Raw genomic sequence first — 16,878 nt, 5'->3', positions numbered from 1 at the left:
TTGTTGCCAATCAGAAAGATGCTCTGACAAAATTCCCAGGTTTTAGGTTTTTGGGGCTTAAAAAAAAGTTTCTGGTCTTTGTGATTGCAGAAGGTGACATGTTTCTTAACGACTATTATTGTGCTTACTCTCTGCTTTAAAAATATAACAAACCTTACCTGTGATTTTAAAGGTTACTTAGGTGTCTGCACCTAACTTCCCACCTTGCCGCTCCCCCTCCGCCCCAGCCGTAGCTCTTTGTGTTGTACTAGCAACTGCTCCTTTATATTTTTAGGAGTGCCTTGTCAGTTAGAACATGGGTATTTTTGGTAGGAGTTGCCTCATTGCACATATAGAAAATTCCATGCACCTTACTGACAACGTTGTGGAGGACCTTGCTATGTCTATGGAAGAAATGGTATTGGAGAGGTTCTCCGCTCTGTGGTTGAGCAGATGATGGATTTGAGTACAGAAACTACCCTTGGTCAGATATGCACCTAGCAAGTAGTAGCCTAGGCTACCTGTGTGAGCAGACTGAGCCCCATGTGATTCTGCGCTGCAGGAACTAAAAACATAATAGGAAGCTTTGCTGTAAGAGAGTAGGGACTAGAAAAAACTCATAGCTGCATTGCATTCATTTCTTCACCTATTGATAATCATGCCTTGAAATAGCTTTTCAGTTCAGTTTCATGATCATTGTGCTGAAGAGATATGTAGCCATATGCTTTGAATACAAAATAGATTTTTTTAAAAAACTCAACTTTTGAGGCAAAATTTAAGACAGTGTGATAAGTTGTTTATATTCCTCAACGTATATTCTATGTGGATTGTTATTATTACTTTTTGTCAACACTGTTCTTGACCTGGGCATAAGCCTGCCAAAAGTTTGCTTTGCTGAGTTTTTCTTGTCTGTCTGGACGCATTCAGCTTTAAAAACCTCAATAATTTTCTGAGAAAGAGCAAAATATTGCAAATATATCCATTTTAGAATAATCCAATGGATGCATTTGGAAATTAGTGGTGCCTTTATTAATCCTGTGAGTGGAGTGTAGAATGCAAAACCTCTTCTGGTTCCAAATTCTACTTTAGTTATGTTTTACAGTGGTCATTGGTTGAGAAGCTAATGAAGTATTTTTTTTGTTTTATCTTTCCACCCCCCAAAAAACATAGACATGCTGTAGTATTGCTGCTGTATTGTTTCCTGGCTTAGTTCAAGGTGCTGGTATCCTCTTTGTTAAGTTTGATTTTTAGACTTGGTTCAAGGTTTTTTGTTATCTAAAAATAAGGCATGCAAATAATGAACACACGAATGTTTCCTTTTAGTAAAGAAAGGGGTGTTCTGCCTCCTCCCCCGCCCCTGTGTATATAGGATTAAATGGCGGAAACCAATAGTTGAGGCTATACGTACTGTAGACTAAAGTATCTGTTTCTTTTTCTAGCAATTGAATCATCCAAATGTAATCAAATACTATGCATCATTTATTGAAGACAATGAACTAAATATTGTACTGGAATTAGCAGATGCTGGAGACCTATCTAGAATGATCAAGGTAGGCGTTTTTCTTAAGAGAGAGTTTTCTTTCTTTTTTAATATATTCATTGCTTGAAATAAATAGAAATCATCTTTTATTTTTCATATTTTGTTTTGATTCTCATTACTCTGATTTTATTTCTGGATTCTCAGGTACCCTAAATTATAAGTGATTGCCGCAAATCCTACTCTTGGTTTCAATTCTGTAAATCCTTTCCAAGCTATCGCAGTGTCCATATTTATATCTCACTATCAACATTTGCTGCTAATCTTAAAATGCTATGCATGATTGCAAGGAAACATAGATGGGGAGGAGATCGTCATTAGACTCCAAATATGGCATTGTGCCAACTATAATATTTAATGTTGGCATTTCTGTTTATAAATTCTCCCCTTTGAGATTTTTACCATAATAATTCAGCTGTGAAACCAGATTGTATGTTTAAAAATGTTGGTACTGACCATCCAAACATGTAGGAACATGTGAAAACAAAGCAAAACAATCAAAGGCCCTTGGAGCCTATGAAGGCTGCTTCCATAACGCTTGATTTTTGCCAACAGGAATGAACCCACAAGTCATTGCAGTGATAATATGGAAAGCGCTTAGACCAGTGACTTCTCAAAAACCAGGCAGTAGGCTGCTATGCTCTTAGTTGCAATGCTGGCTGGGTGATTTGGCACCAAACTGAAAGTGCTATGATAGAAGTACAAGCTTGTGAAGAATATTTGCAGCAGTCCCTCCACAATGCACCATTTGAGATGTTCTGTCCATTCATTCATCCAGCCATTCATTTATTTGAGTATTTCTAAACCACCAACTTATTAAAAAATATGGCCTCCAAGAATTTTTTTTTTTAAAAAACATACATTTACAAAATCATAAAAACAACACTGAAATGCTTGGCTAAACAGAAGTGTTTTCAACAGGCAGTGAAATGATAGAATTGTGAGTGCCTGTGTGGTTTCAGTGGGAGCAGTGTTCCAAAATATTGGTGCCCCTCTACTAAAAGCCTTAGTATTTGTAGAACCTAAATGAATAGAAAATAAACGAAATAGAAACTAAACTAGAAATCACCATTTGTACACACTAAACTAAATAACCATGGCACAGCTAAGAGGGCTTCTGCTTGTTCCAGGGGATGAGGAATCTGCACCCATGTTAGTTTCTAGGGCTTTGTTCCCTAACCTGACCCTAGGAAAACCCTGGGGAAAAGTTATGAGTCATTTTTAAAATTGACCTATTTGGGGTATATTTGCTCAGATTAATAAAATACAGGAACAGTCGACCTGTTGGGGCTTGTTGAACATATTTGCAAACCAGCGAAACTGTGTATATGTACACACACACCCAGAACCAAGCTCGCACTACAACCTATTCTATTGGCCACAACAGAATGCTTCTTTCAAACAGTGGGAAGGGACTCTGAAGGAAAGCCTGCACAGGCCCATGTGTGCCCGCAGATGACCCTTTGTCAAAGTGCTTTTTACGAATGTATAAGCAGTGAACACTCTTGGCATATTTCTATGGAAATCAAGGTTGTTTCCAAAGCTACATTCATTTCCACGTTCACCATAAAGCAACAAGGGTTTTCTGAGAGATTTTTGGAATCCTGAGTCATATTCTGATACCCTAATGAGGCACAAGATCATGCTTAACCTATTCCAGTGGAACAGAAATAAAGGTCTCAGGTGGTATCAGAGGTCTGCTTACCACCACCTATTTGGCTTTGTAGCAAAACAAACCCCAACCCAGTTTTGCCACCCTTATTCTTCCTGTAATGTTTAGGGAAAGGAATGGGAACTATTTGGCTGTGCTGGAGTGAACATGACTGTTCTGTGCACTGAACTTTGAACAAGACCATGAGCATTTTAGGCTGGGAAGGAAGTTAGGAAGACCAACCGATTGCCATTTTCCATTACTGTTAATAGACTTTCCAACAAGCCCAATTATAATTTTAGCACACTAAAAACTAGTAAGTTTGCCAATTGTAGTAACACACTGGAAAGATTTCAACAGCCAGCTGTTCAAAATTTTGAGATTAGTTCTTAGATTAAACATATTCAAGTTCACTGTTGGGTTAATTGTATTCTATTATGTATGGGGGAAAGTGTGAAGCTAGCTAATCTTATTTCTTTATTTATTATTAATTTATATAGGCAGCATTTAAAACAACAAAGCTAAAAAGCCAAAACAACTTCATCGTAGTTGAGGGTTTTTTGTTTTTTGTTTGTTTCTTAACTTGCACTCAGCTAAATGAATTACTCTAAGAGCTGCATTTAAGATACTTAAGCTTGGGTAGATCATTCCACTCTATTTTTATATATTCATTTCTTGTCAAATAATCAGTTCCCTCCCTAATACAAGTCCTTTGTTCTCCAGACTAGATTATTGTTGTTTTTCACTGCATTGTAAGTGTCTCAGGTTTATTGGATACAAAAAGTGTGCTTTTTAATTAGTCCTCACCCTCAGCCTTCAAAATACTATTTTTGTGATGCTTAGAAGGAATATTAACTTTGCTTTACAGCATAGAGTTGAAACTGCATCTTTGTGCTTTGAAGAATATTCCTTGCCAAGATGACATTTTTAAGCCAAGAGGGTGAAAAATGTGGTGCTACAAAGATTGACAATGTACTGTTAATATTTATAACCAAATTGTATATATTTTGCTTATGAATTAATAATTCTGTAGGTTTACACTTGCTACAATATGAAGGTTTTGTTTTCTCTTCTGTATATTCCAATTTGACATAACATTTAATATGAGGCCTCTCCTTCTTTTCCCTTTCTGTGACAGACTTCATTATGGCCTATTGATGCCTTTATTTTACCTAGGACTGTCAAATCCGTCCATTTAACTCCTTTCATTCTAGCATTTGAAATTCGGTGATACATTTGGCGGATATTTAGTCAAGGCAGCATTTTCCCTTTAACAGAAATACAAATATATCCTTTTTAGCACTGAAAACCATTTTATACACACACAGATTCACAGAAGGCCAGGCATAGCTTACAACAGTGGCATTAACCCACTATTTGTTCAGAGAGACGAGTTCTGGTTTATAACTAGTTTTTTGTTACTAAAGAAACCACAATTTTAAATCTGTGATTATTGAAGTCATAATTTAATCTACTTGCGAATCCAGTTTATGCATTTTCTTCTGATTTTACCCTAGAGATGTCCAAAACTGCCTGCAATGCAATTTGGCTGTGTGGCTATTTCTTACCTATCTTTTTCTTGAGAGTAGTTTATGATGTCCTCTTAACGTAGGCATCATGTTTAATGTAGTGAACTCGGATTGCTGTTTGAAGTTAATGACAGCCTATCAGGCTATGATTAAATATGTATAAGGTGTCACACTATACTCATATTTTCATAGTTCTTGTAGTGGGATCAGCATGAGTTTATTTTAGGTATATAAAGATTGAGGGAAGGAGGGAAGTACAATGAATGCATCCCCATCTCTCTCTTTTTTAAATGAGAACACAACAGAAAAATAAGAACATTTCTCTCACTGTGTGTATGTGTGTTTGTGCTGTTTTTTATACAAGCAGTGAGAAACACAGTAATTAGGAGTCAGGCGCAAGATCTTGGAATCCAATAAGGATAATAGTGGCTACTGACTCTCTTTTCATTAGACAATACAGATGAATCTTCAGCACGGTGTTGTGCTTTACCCTAATGAGCAAAAAAGTATCTGCTGCCTAAAAGTTTAAATGGGTAACTCATTATGATGGTATCACGATATTGACAGTCTTATGAATAAGGTCATTCATGCAGGTTGGTGGTTTCCCAACTTCCTACTCTCAGAGACCCCTTTCCACATCATTTCAAATTTATTTAGTATCTCATTTTATATTCCATCTTCCTATACATTTGTGTGTGAACGAACTACCTAGGCATTGCAGTAGATATAAGATTCTATGTTTGAGAATGCACATTCAGTTCACTAGGACCGTCCACCAGGCCTGTTGAGTATAAATGACCATCACCCCAAATAAAACAAAAAGTGTTCTGGAGCGCAACTGACAGACTGCACAGTCCTGACTTTGCTGACACCATGCTTCTCCCCTCACTGTTCTGGTAAGCAGCAGCAGTGCTGCTGCTGGAAAGCCATGGCTGCAGCTCCATTCTACTGGATGAGATGCTCCTGCTGTCATCCAGGATTTAATCCCAAATTGTGCTGTTGACCTGCATCAATGAGATGGGTGAATGAGTTGGATTTTCCAAGGTTGTCTGGTTTGGGTTCTTGTTGCAGTGCTGACCCAGACTTGATGATTAGGAAGGAGGTGGTCACTGTGCTATCCCATCTCCCTCTTCAGCTTCCTGTCTGATCAAATTCAGTTTCGAGTGTTTGCACTTGATATTAGGCACTTAGTTTGAAATTCCATTATTGCATATATCATCCTGCTGCCTAACAATCTCCTTGCTGGGATTGGTCTTGTTTTTGGTTTTGAGGAGTCACAGAACAGTGGTTTGGGGAGACTTCAGTAGACATGCTTAGACTGCCATATCTTTTATGGGCCAGGATTTTTCCTGCAGTCATTCCAAAATGCTTCTAACTCAACAAGTGCAGCAGGTTATATAATTTCTCAACCAGAAAGGATGATTGCTACGAGATTCCCGAGAGTCCTTTCTGTTAGCATGCTTCACATTCCTGTTCAATCACATTCTAGAATTCAGAAATTACCTGTTATGTAGACACGATGGTTTTCAAGCACTCTGTACCACTGTATAGAACTGTCTTGGCTCTTTTGTACATCAAGTACTTGGAGATGATGAATTGGTTGGGATGATCGCCAGATGTATTTGGAGGGAAAGCTGAATCAAGTGTGACCAAACACAGTTTAGAGCTCACTTTATAGTTTATGTTGTGGCAGTAACAGCAGCTAAGAAGGAATGCTTTCCGAGCATCATCGTATCTGCACAGTACTGGCTGGAGGAGCAATTTTGAGTGGCTAAAGGAGTCCTTTAGATGGATCTCTAGCGTTATATTGGAGAATGCTTAAGTGCCCACTGTGAACATTTGCAAACCACTTCAAAACTTTGAGACCATAATTATAGCATGTAAAGAAAAATAACTCTTTTCTCTCTTGAGTGAGGACCAGGCAGGCTTGAAGCTACAGAAGGCATGGTAATGTTTGAGCCTGGTGTGAAAACTAAGAAGAACAGGGATATGATTTATACCCTAACTTGTTCATATAAATTTATGTTGCTGTGTGAATGGCACTGTACTGGGGTGAGAGTCTTGACTAATAACTTGAAAAGTAATCCTGCTGCATTGTATTATGGCTACATTGTCAAGGTGAGATTCCATTTTATTCTGTTCTGTTTATTTAAATGATTTATATACCATCCTTCAGCATTACCTTCAGGGTGATCTGCAAGAACAAGATAAATACAAAAGCAAAATATAATTGATTACAACATGGTTTAAATAGTAATACAAAGAAAATAATGGAAAATTTAACGATTCCTGGTGCAAAAAAGGTACTAGGATTAGCACAAGGTTAACTTCAATGAGGAAGTAATTCCATAAGTGTGTGTCATAGCTGAGAAGACTATCTCTAGATACCAACCACCTTTCCTCAGCTGGTGGGGACACCAGGACAACTAGACAGCCTCAATTGTGGTCTTTAAGGCGGCCTTCCCATTCTGGTTCCATTCAGATGTTTGCTAGGGAAGTGTGTGGTGAACACCGAGAATTGGATTAGAATAGAGGGCAGTCTGTTTCCACATTCACATACCGTTTCTTGGGTTCCTTGAAGGTTTGTTGTTGTTTTTTAGTCGTTTAGTCGTGTCCGACTCTTCGTGACCCCATGGACCAGAGCACACCAGGCACTCCTGTCTTCCACTGCCTCCCGCAGTTTAGTCAAAGTCATGCTGGTAGCTTCGACAACACTATCCAACCATCTCATCCTCTGTTGTCCCCTTCTCTTTGTGCCCTCTATCTTTCCCAACATCAGGGTCTTTTCCAGGGAGTCTTCTCTTCCCATGAGGCCAAAGTATTGGAGCCTCAGCTTCAGGATCTGTCCTTCCAGTAATGCATTAGTGAAACAAAAGGAAAGAAACGGCTCTTTCCCTTGCCTCTTCTTAAATACAGTCATACCTTGGTTGTCAAATGCCCTGGTACTTGGACGTTTTGGCTCCCGAATGGCGCAAACCCAGAAGTGTGTCTTCTGGTTTGTGAACGTTTTTCAGAAGCCGAAAGTCTGATGCAGCTTCTGCGGCTGCCAATTCAGTGCAGGAAGCTCCTGCAGCCAATTGGAAGCTGCGCCTTGGTTTCTGAACCGTTTCAGGAGTCAAACTGGCTCCTGGAAAGGATTAAGTTTGACAAAAAAGGTACGACTGTATGAGAGCAACCAGCCAAATCTACACTTTCAACATTTTTTTATTGTTAAACACTGAAGTTTATTTTTAAAAACTTTCTTTAAAAATTTAATTTTTCTTTGAGACTTCCGCATATGCTAGAGTAAAGACATTTGCTACTACTGTGAACTGAAAAATGCTTTTGATATGTACCATATACTGATTATCCAAACATTGAGATGGTACATTACAGATGCCATTATGTCACCTTTCTCCTCTGAGCTTTTCTTATTAGTTTTTAAAGGGTGTTTTTTAAAAAACAAAACAAAAAAACTCAATATTTTTCAACAGTACACCAGGCAACACTAGCTAGATTAATTATAGAACAAAGTCTCGAGTTAATATATTTTTTATTAAGCATCTTCCTAAAGGAAATATAAAGCAGTGCTTTGAACTGACTATACCTATGTTTGCTGTTAAAAGTTTTGAAGCTACCTGTGGTACCTATTTTGTGTCATTTTTTTACTCTTTGTAATTTCAGGTGGTTCCCCCCTTTCATTCTTATATACATATACATACGTAGAATATATATATATATAGATATATTCTATCATTCTTGATGCAAACTCTTTGACACCAAGTGCTGACAAGCCCTACTAATATCTATGAGCATTTTAATATACATATTAGGGGCGTGTGCTTTTTGTAACTCATTATTTTTTTCCAGTTTCTAAGAACCAGCAGCACTGCTGCAGTTGCAGGTTGGAGGTGTAATGACAGCAGTTGGACAGGAACGGCAACCCTGCAAGCACTCCTGTCTGGAAACTGCTTCAATTGCTTTCACTTGCTGTAGCAGTGTTGCTGGTTGCCAGATAATGTAATACCTTTGTTCCCACCTAGGGATGCTTGGAAAGTTCAGTCTTTGCTAATGCCTACACTGAACTTCTCTGTTTCTTGATAAATGGGATACAGTCTGTGTCCTCTGGCAAAAGTGGAACACATCTAAATCTGATCTGGATCATGAATGCATCCATGCTCTGCATTACTCTGTCCTCTTAAATGTGGTTGGGACACAAACTGCAGTCTCTTGCATTTTTATCTTTTAGTTCTGCTACAAGACTTAAATGTAACTATTCCATTTGTTTGCTAGCCTTTGAACCCCTCTTTTATAATCTGATGAAGGTTCTAGCCTACAAAGGCGCATACTAAACTGCTGCCTTTGTTGTTGTTTAGTCGTGTCCGACTCTTTGTGATCCCATGGACCAGAGCACGCAAGGAACTCCTGTCTTCCACTGCCTCCCACAGTTTGATCAGGCTCATGTTTGTAGCTTCGAGAACACCGTCCAATCATCTCATTCTCTGTCGTCCCCTTCTCCTGCTGCCTTTAGGATACCCCCAAACTCTTTGTTGTTTTCTTTTTCCATAAAAATTTATTTAAATGTTTTGGAAATCATCATAACCTTACTTAAGTATTTTTTTTCTGTGGGAGGCAAGCTTGCCTTGTTCTTTTAGCTTTTATTAGACTCTCAAGACTCTTTAATCCCTCCCTGTAACTTTCCTTATATGTCCTTGTAGGTTTCATGAGAGGCAAGTAAATTCCAAATACATGGTTGGTCTACTCATGGGATATTGTATTTTGCAGCAACGCTAGGGATATATCAAGATAGATAGCTAACTACCATATTTTTTGCTCTATAAGATGCACGTTTCCCCTCCTTAAAAGTAAGGGGAAATATGTGCGCATATTATGGAGCGAATGCAGGCTGTGTGGCTAAGCCAGAAGACAGAACAGCGAGAATTCGTTTCAGAAGTCGAACGGATATTTTGGAAGATGAACGGACTTCCAGAACAGATTCCATTCGACTTCTGAGGTACGACTGTATACCATATAATTCTATGCCATAGCAGAAGGGCCACTCAGCACTAGAGCTATGCATTCATTTTTTTTTTAAAAAAAATATTTATTAGGTTTTTACAAAAAATAAAAGTACATAATCACCACAGAAATAGAAAAAGTGTAAAAAGAAATTAAGCATAATCAAAAGTAACACATAGAACAGATCAAAACACAAAAATATAAAATACAGTAAAGAAAAATTCCACCCAACCAAGTACAAAAACATAAAAACTCCAACTTTTTCGATCATACTTAATTAACTTCCTTTCTTGACTTCCTCACGCCTCCCTTTTTTGTGTTCCTCTTTACCCAATCAGATACAGCAAAGCCTTACCCTCTTTCAGATCTCATTTCTAATTATTAAGTTCATTCTATTATGTCACCAATCTTTTCTCCTCGTACTTAATCACCTTTATAATATTATTTACTTTCGACATAATATCACGTTAATCTTTCCTCCTTTTCTATTACATTTTGCATACTTTTTAAGCTATGTCACTTATTATTTCCAAATCCAACATTATTTTAACATTCATAAACTTTGCAGTGTTTCTGCAGATAGTCTTTAAACTTCTTCCAGTCCTCTTCCACTGATTCTTCTCCCAGGTCTCGGATTCTGCCAGTCATTTCTGCCAACTCCATATAGTCCATCACTTGCATCTGCCATTCTTCCAAGGTGGGCAAATCTTGTGTCTTCCAATACTAGAGCTATGCATTCAAAAGGTCCTGGATAGGACTGAAACACCTGCCTTCTTCCAGTCAAGTGTCTTCATCATGTACCTTGAGATACCTGGTCTTTGGAAGGTCCAAGCCTCCAGGTAAGCTCTGGAACAGATACATTTCTCCACTTGATTTTGCATTGGGGCAGAAAAAATTAAACCCCAGTGTTAGCATACCACACCACACCAAATCTTGGAAAATTTGATTTCATTAGTGCACATAACACTTTTGAGAACATTTTGGGACAAGTAAGGTGTAGAATATATAGGAACAGCTGGCATTGTACAATGCGTTTTTGTTAGAAGTTTGTCTAAAAATACATTGTTAAAAGTCTTTTCAGGGTTCATTTTAAAAACAATAAAATGTGTTTTCTATGCATATACTTGAAGTTGTGTATTTGTTTCTAAATGAAAAGAAACCCGGTATCTATCTATCTATCTTGTTGACATCAAACAGTCCTCTGATATGCAAATCCCAGCTATGGGGAGAATAGATACAGAGTTTGTTTTGGATTCAGTCCAGGTCTGAGGAAAGCGGCATTTAAAGAGCTTGTGTTCAAACATCGCATCATTTCAGTTTTTGAAAATATTTTGAGGAAATTAAAATTGTGTGTGTCTCAGCATACAGTCATACCTCGGGTTAGAGACGCTTCAGGTTGCGTACCACGCCGAACCTGGAAGTATCGGAATGGGTTACTTCCGGGTTTCGGCGCCCGTGCATGCACAGAAACTACTGCCTTGGTTTCTCTCTCCCGCTGAAATCGTGCCCTGTGTTTAATGTTACGGGCAACTCTATCCTGGGGGAAGGGAAGCCTCCTTCCTTTGCTCTTCTTCTTCTTCTTCTCCTTCTCCTTCTCCACCCCCCTCCCACCAGGTCCTTAGGGGTTGTAAAGCAAGCCAAACAATTTAGCACCGACCCCATTCATTCCAGGAGCTAGCCATCACCCACTCAAGCCCTGCGAAAAATATCATCACCGTTATTATCATTATTATTAGTAGTAGTAGTAGTACTTTTATGTTGTGAACCACCCCGTGATATTCGGATGAAGGGTGGTAAATAATAATAATAATAATAATAATAATAATAATAATAATAATGGTGTTGAATGCAACCACCCTCTATTGGTAAATTATCTACAATTAAGACTTAACCAGATCCAGTCATAAATTGACCAGGTTTTCCAACAAGCTTCAATTTCTGGTTTCAAATCTGGAATAAGGGGAAAGCCTGTTTCAGGTTAACTGGTTAAGAAGGAACTGAGCAAGAAGAAATTGACACATGAGAGGAGAGGGAGGGAATTACAATCCTTGTTTGGTTCATTTGAGAGGCTTAGATCTGGCAGATCCGGCTTCAAGTTCTTCTTCTGCAATGGACTGCATGTGTGGGAAAGCCATTCTTTTCTACCTTTAAAAATTCAAATAGTTGAATTACCTTTCTCACTACATGGTATAATTGTGAAGGGCAACACAGATAAGACTGGTGTACATGTAACATTCTCAAACTAATAACAGTTTTATTAAACTTAAAGTTTTGTGCCCACATACTCCATCTTTTTCATTTCATCCTTTCTTCTCTCATTCACCACAATGCAAAATGTCTGGTACTGACTAAACTACAATTTCCAGTACAACTGACCTGGGAAATTGGGGTTTAATCTCAGTAGGAGGGAGTACACAAGCACAATACTTCTTCTTAGTCTAACAAACCATGGTTTATTAGATGGAGCTGATTATGTATTAACAGACAGAGACACAGTGAGTAAGTGGTTCCCAGGCCCCAGAATTGTTCTAGACAGGGTTGCACTCCCTCTGAAAGAAGAGGTATACGGTATAGGAGTACTATCTTTGTCCATGGAGACCCAGGTAGCTTAGACGGCTCCAAACTTTCTGGGACAGGGATAGCTTGGCCACTGTACCATATGGGGCTCCTCTTGCTTCTCTATTCTCTGGTGCAGAATACTGGGCTTGGTGGTGATGAATACTTCTCTTAATCCGGCACATATTGCACCAGTGCTGAGGGATTTGCACTGGCAGCCCCTTGGTCAACGAGCCAGTTTTAAAGTTCTGCATTTGTTGTTGTTTAGTTGTTTAGTCGTTTAGTCGTGTCCGACTCTTCGTGACCCCATGGACCAGAGCACGCCAGGCACTCCTGTCTTCCACTGCCTCCCACAGTTTAGTGAAACTCATGCTGGTAGCTTCGAGAACACTATCCAACCATCTCATCCTCTGTCGTCCCCTTCTCCTTGTGCCCTCCATCTTTCCCAACATCAGGGTCTTTTCCAGGGAGTCTTCTCTTCTCATGAGGTGGCCAAAGTATTGGAGCCTCAGCTTCACGATCTGTCCTTCCAGTGAGCACTCAGGGCTGATTTCCTTCAGAATGGAGAGGTTTGATCTCCTTGCAGTCCATGGGACTCTCAAGAGTCTACTTACATACAAAGCCCTAAATAACCCTGGATCACATTACCTGAAATACCTCCTTCTTCACTTGCCCAGGAAAGGGACTATGATCAGCTAATCAGTTTCAGCATGGCCTGATGAGTATTGGTTTGTGATAACACGGAAGCAGCTTTCCCCACTGTTAGGGTCAGTGCTGGTGAAATATGAGAGGCTTCTCAGTGTTGGAATTCTGCTAGCTCCTGAAGGCACACCTGTTTAGGCAAGCCCTCCCCTGAACTGAACTTCTGATTTTATTATTTTAACTTTCAGGAAAAAAACCAGTTTTGATTGCCATGTCTTTAATTGTTTGTTTAATTGTATGTGTCAATTACGGATGTTTTAATGTTGTGCTGTGTTTTAATTATGGATTGATGCTATTGATTTTATAGCTGTAAACTTCCTTAGAAGCCATTTTGGCATAAAAGTGGCATGTAACGTAATAAATAATAAAATGGGGCCAGCAAATTGAAGGAACTGCGCTAGTAGCCTCTGAACAGCAACACATTTCTGAATGAATTTGTGATTTCTGGATTTTAAATAAATGATGAATATAGGGCTTCTTCGCCTTTGCATGAAACCTTATCTAGAATTGAGATTAATGCGTCAGAATGAATGTGGTGATAAAAGGTTAAGACTGCAGGTAAAAGGCTAGAGCGTCAGTGCTATCCTAATACTACACCTCTTGTGTTTTGCAACATATGTATTTTTTACACAAGGAAGCATTTGAAAATATAACCTCCTAATGCTAAAATGTTACAGTCTAAAATATCAGTACCTTGTGCTGTTTTTTTTTTAATGTTTCAATTTGTTCACGGTTCCAAATAAATCAGTACTACAGCCAGGTAAATGTGTTTAGGCTCAGAGTGCCATACTCTGCAGATTCTGCTATTCAGTGAGTGCATATTTAACTGATTTGGGGGCAGCGGAGTTGGGGGTGCAGCCTCAGTACCTTGACAACAAGGTTTTGTTACCTAAAGGACATATGTTGCCATTGTCGTTTGCATTACATTTGTTTCATATATTGGTTGACTCAGTTAGCACACAGCTGTTAATTTTCTTTTAAAGCCATTTTCTTTATCCCACTTAACCTTGTCCTGTCAAGGAAGAGGAAGATATCATATAAATAGGATAGATCAGTGGCAGACTTATGGGTGGCAGTTTTCTTCTCAGCTTGAACATAGCTCTGACAGCCGCCTTACACCTGCCACGCTTGCAGGTCTTTAGAGCTGGCAGTGTAATAGTATCCTCAGCCAACAATAAAAGAAAAACATGCAGTTGTTTTGCAGTCCTGGCATTACAGTTACTGAAATAAATCACACACACACACACCCCTGCCATTTTATTTGGTCAAATAACTGTTTCTAGACAGACCTAGAAACCCTGCATGCTCCTTGGAGGAAGAGAAAGTTTTAAACAAATCATAGAAAATACTGTAATAAATTCATCGGGAAGCAGTTTGGGGATGAGTTTAATAGTACAAACACGAGAACAAAGTTTCTGTGGTATAGCATTGTAGTCTGAAATGTGTTCCAATGAGCTGGTTCAGGCACCATGGTAGGCATGGACTTCAGTATGCCTCAGGGTCTCCTTCAATGCCATGCTGGAAGTGGAGCGTACAGTGGCTCTCTGCAGCTTATTCCAGTCATGATAAACCATGGTTTACTGTGCTGCCAAAACTGGTCTAATGCAAAATCGTATTCTAAAAGGGATAGGGGGCAGCCATTATCATCAAAAGCTCTACCTTCCAGCCCTGAAGCTATAGGTTAAATTCAAATTCGAGGGGGTTCTCAATCAGACCCTGACCTACCAAACTTTCCTTAGGGTACAAGCTGGGATTATTCGTATCTACTTATATTAAGTGTTTGGGGGTGTATCCAGTGGGGCTTTTTGTTTCATCGGTTAAACATGACCCTTTGGTGGGTAGCAATATTTTGTTTAAAATCCTATCCTTTTAATAATTTTTCAACAAATTATTGCTTTGCAACGTTGGCCTACTCACAAATCTGCTTTGGCAGTAGTTAATTTTATTGCTCTTATTTTTTTAAGCATTTCAAGAAGCAGAAGAGACTGATTCCTGAAAGGACAGTTTGGAAGTACTTTGTTCAGCTCTGCAGTGCCTTGGAGCACATGCATTCACGGCGCGTCATGCATCGAGGTAACTTAATTGCATTTAATCAAGCTAATGTCATTCCAGTGTAGAGGTTGAAAGAAAAATATATATCCAGTGTATATATGATTTTGTGTGAGTGTGCATATTACTGCAATGGCTTTTTCAAATTGTTTTTCCTCTTCGGGACAGGTAACTTGATAAATATTGCTCAGTAATAATCTTGGGTCCCTCCTTTAGCGAGAACACATTAAAACATATTTGTGCTGGTACATTGGAGTGAGGACTATATTATGGGTTAAAATGAACAACTTGCAATTCATATGCATGCTATGCATATGCTGTAGATTCTTAAAAATCATTTATTCATTTATTTTTGAAGACTTATTCTGCATCTTTGGATTATGCGCCTCTCAAAATAATTCAGGTAATAATAATAAAAACCAAATACACACACACACACTAGCAGCCCTTATCCCTCTGGCTGATGGATAGGGTCAGTGTGCGCTTCCCTTTGGCTCTGCGGTTGGAGGGTAATTGGCAGTAGGGAGCAGAGTGTTTTCCTGGCAGGGAAGGGGTAGGCTGCTCTCTGCAGCTGCTTCCTTGTCTGGCGGATGGATGGGAGCAGTAGGGAGCAGACTGGGAGGCAGGAAGTGCAACTGGTCAGGGCTACTTGGTGCCCTGGGAGGTGGCAAAAACAGAGTGTGCTTTCCTTCTGCTCTCTGGTTCCAGGACAACAGTCTCTAGGTTTGTCAGACTTCTTAGATACACAGGACGATGTCCATATCTAGTTATATCCGGAGTATACACAACTGAAATCAGTAAATGCAGCTCCTGTTGATTTCAGTGGTTCTACTCTGAGTATGAATAACATAGCCTAGCACCCATATACTTTTCATAAGATGTGCTTAAAAGATGTTGTTAACCTGGGGGAGCTAAAAACACATACACAACTTCCCTTTAAGTATAGGAGACTGGCCTACCACAAAACTCCCAAGGGGGAGGTATGACTATTTTCCTGTTAAAAAACAACTGGGAAACTACCGTATTTTTCGCTCTATAAGATGCACCAGACCACAAGACGCACCTAGTTTTTGGAGGAGGAAAACAAGAAAAAAATCCCTCTTGCTGTTCTGGCTTCTGGGATAGCTGCACAGCCTGCATTCGCTCCATAAGACGCACACACATTTCCCCTTACTTTTTAGGAGGGAAAAGGTGAGTATTATAGAGCAAAAAATACGGTACTTTTCTCTTTGTATCAACCTTCAGAGACATGGGAGAGCATTTGAGAGACTGACTTGCAGCACTATGATCATTAGTGCTCATTGAAATCTCATTGCATTCAAGGAAATCAGAGGATCATGGCTAGTTGTGAGAAATTGGTTCCTGTACATTTTGACACCTCTTAAGATAATGTAACCAAATTTTGCATGACTGTTCCTGAGTCCTAAGAGCAGGTTTTTCTATGTTACTTCCTCTTGAAATCAGTGAGGCTTAAATTTAAAGCTCCTGTTTAAAACTTACCTTTAAAACATTTACATTTTGATCTCAAGTATGTTGAGGTTGATGCTGCTCTTTTAAATGGATGATTAAACCATCTATGGCTTTTAAACTGTGGAGGTGGGGTAATGTTACGACATTATGTATTTTTTGTGTTTTTATGTTGTAAGCTGCCTGTGAGCCTTGGATAAATGATGGTATAGAAATTTAATAAATTATTATGAAATAATAAAAATAGTTAACAATAAAAAATGAAATTTAGCCTATGGGAATTGAGTATGCATAATTGGTATTTTTAAATATGTTAAAGCAATACATATATGTTTAACTTTAAGCAAAATTAGATGAGTACTCACACGCAAGTCATGGATATTCTACTGTCACCTGTTGAAATATTTTTC

General features: G+C 38.9%; 1 protein-coding gene across 5 annotated transcripts in view; it reads left to right on the top strand.

Moving 5' to 3' along the window:
• The window catches only part of NEK7 (NIMA related kinase 7), an 86,256-nt gene that overhangs the window by 46,072 nt on the left and 23,306 nt on the right, over nucleotides 1-16,878 (top strand). For all 5 annotated transcript variants that reach the window (XM_081914949.1, XM_081914946.1, XM_081914947.1 and 2 more), the window contains 2 exons: nucleotides 1,419-1,529; nucleotides 14,917-15,025. In XM_081914949.1, coding sequence (XP_081771075.1) covers nucleotides 1,419-1,529; nucleotides 14,917-15,025 — 220 coding nt within the window. The remainder of the gene's footprint in view (nucleotides 1-1,418; nucleotides 1,530-14,916; nucleotides 15,026-16,878) is intronic.

Source organism: Podarcis melisellensis (assembly GCF_964234715.1).
Source record: "Podarcis melisellensis genome assembly, chromosome: 6".
In the NCBI taxonomy this organism is placed as follows: Eukaryota; Metazoa; Chordata; class Lepidosauria; order Squamata; family Lacertidae; genus Podarcis; species Podarcis melisellensis.
Note: the sequence above shows the minus strand (reverse complement) of the source record. Positions and strands in the feature narration are given on the sequence as shown.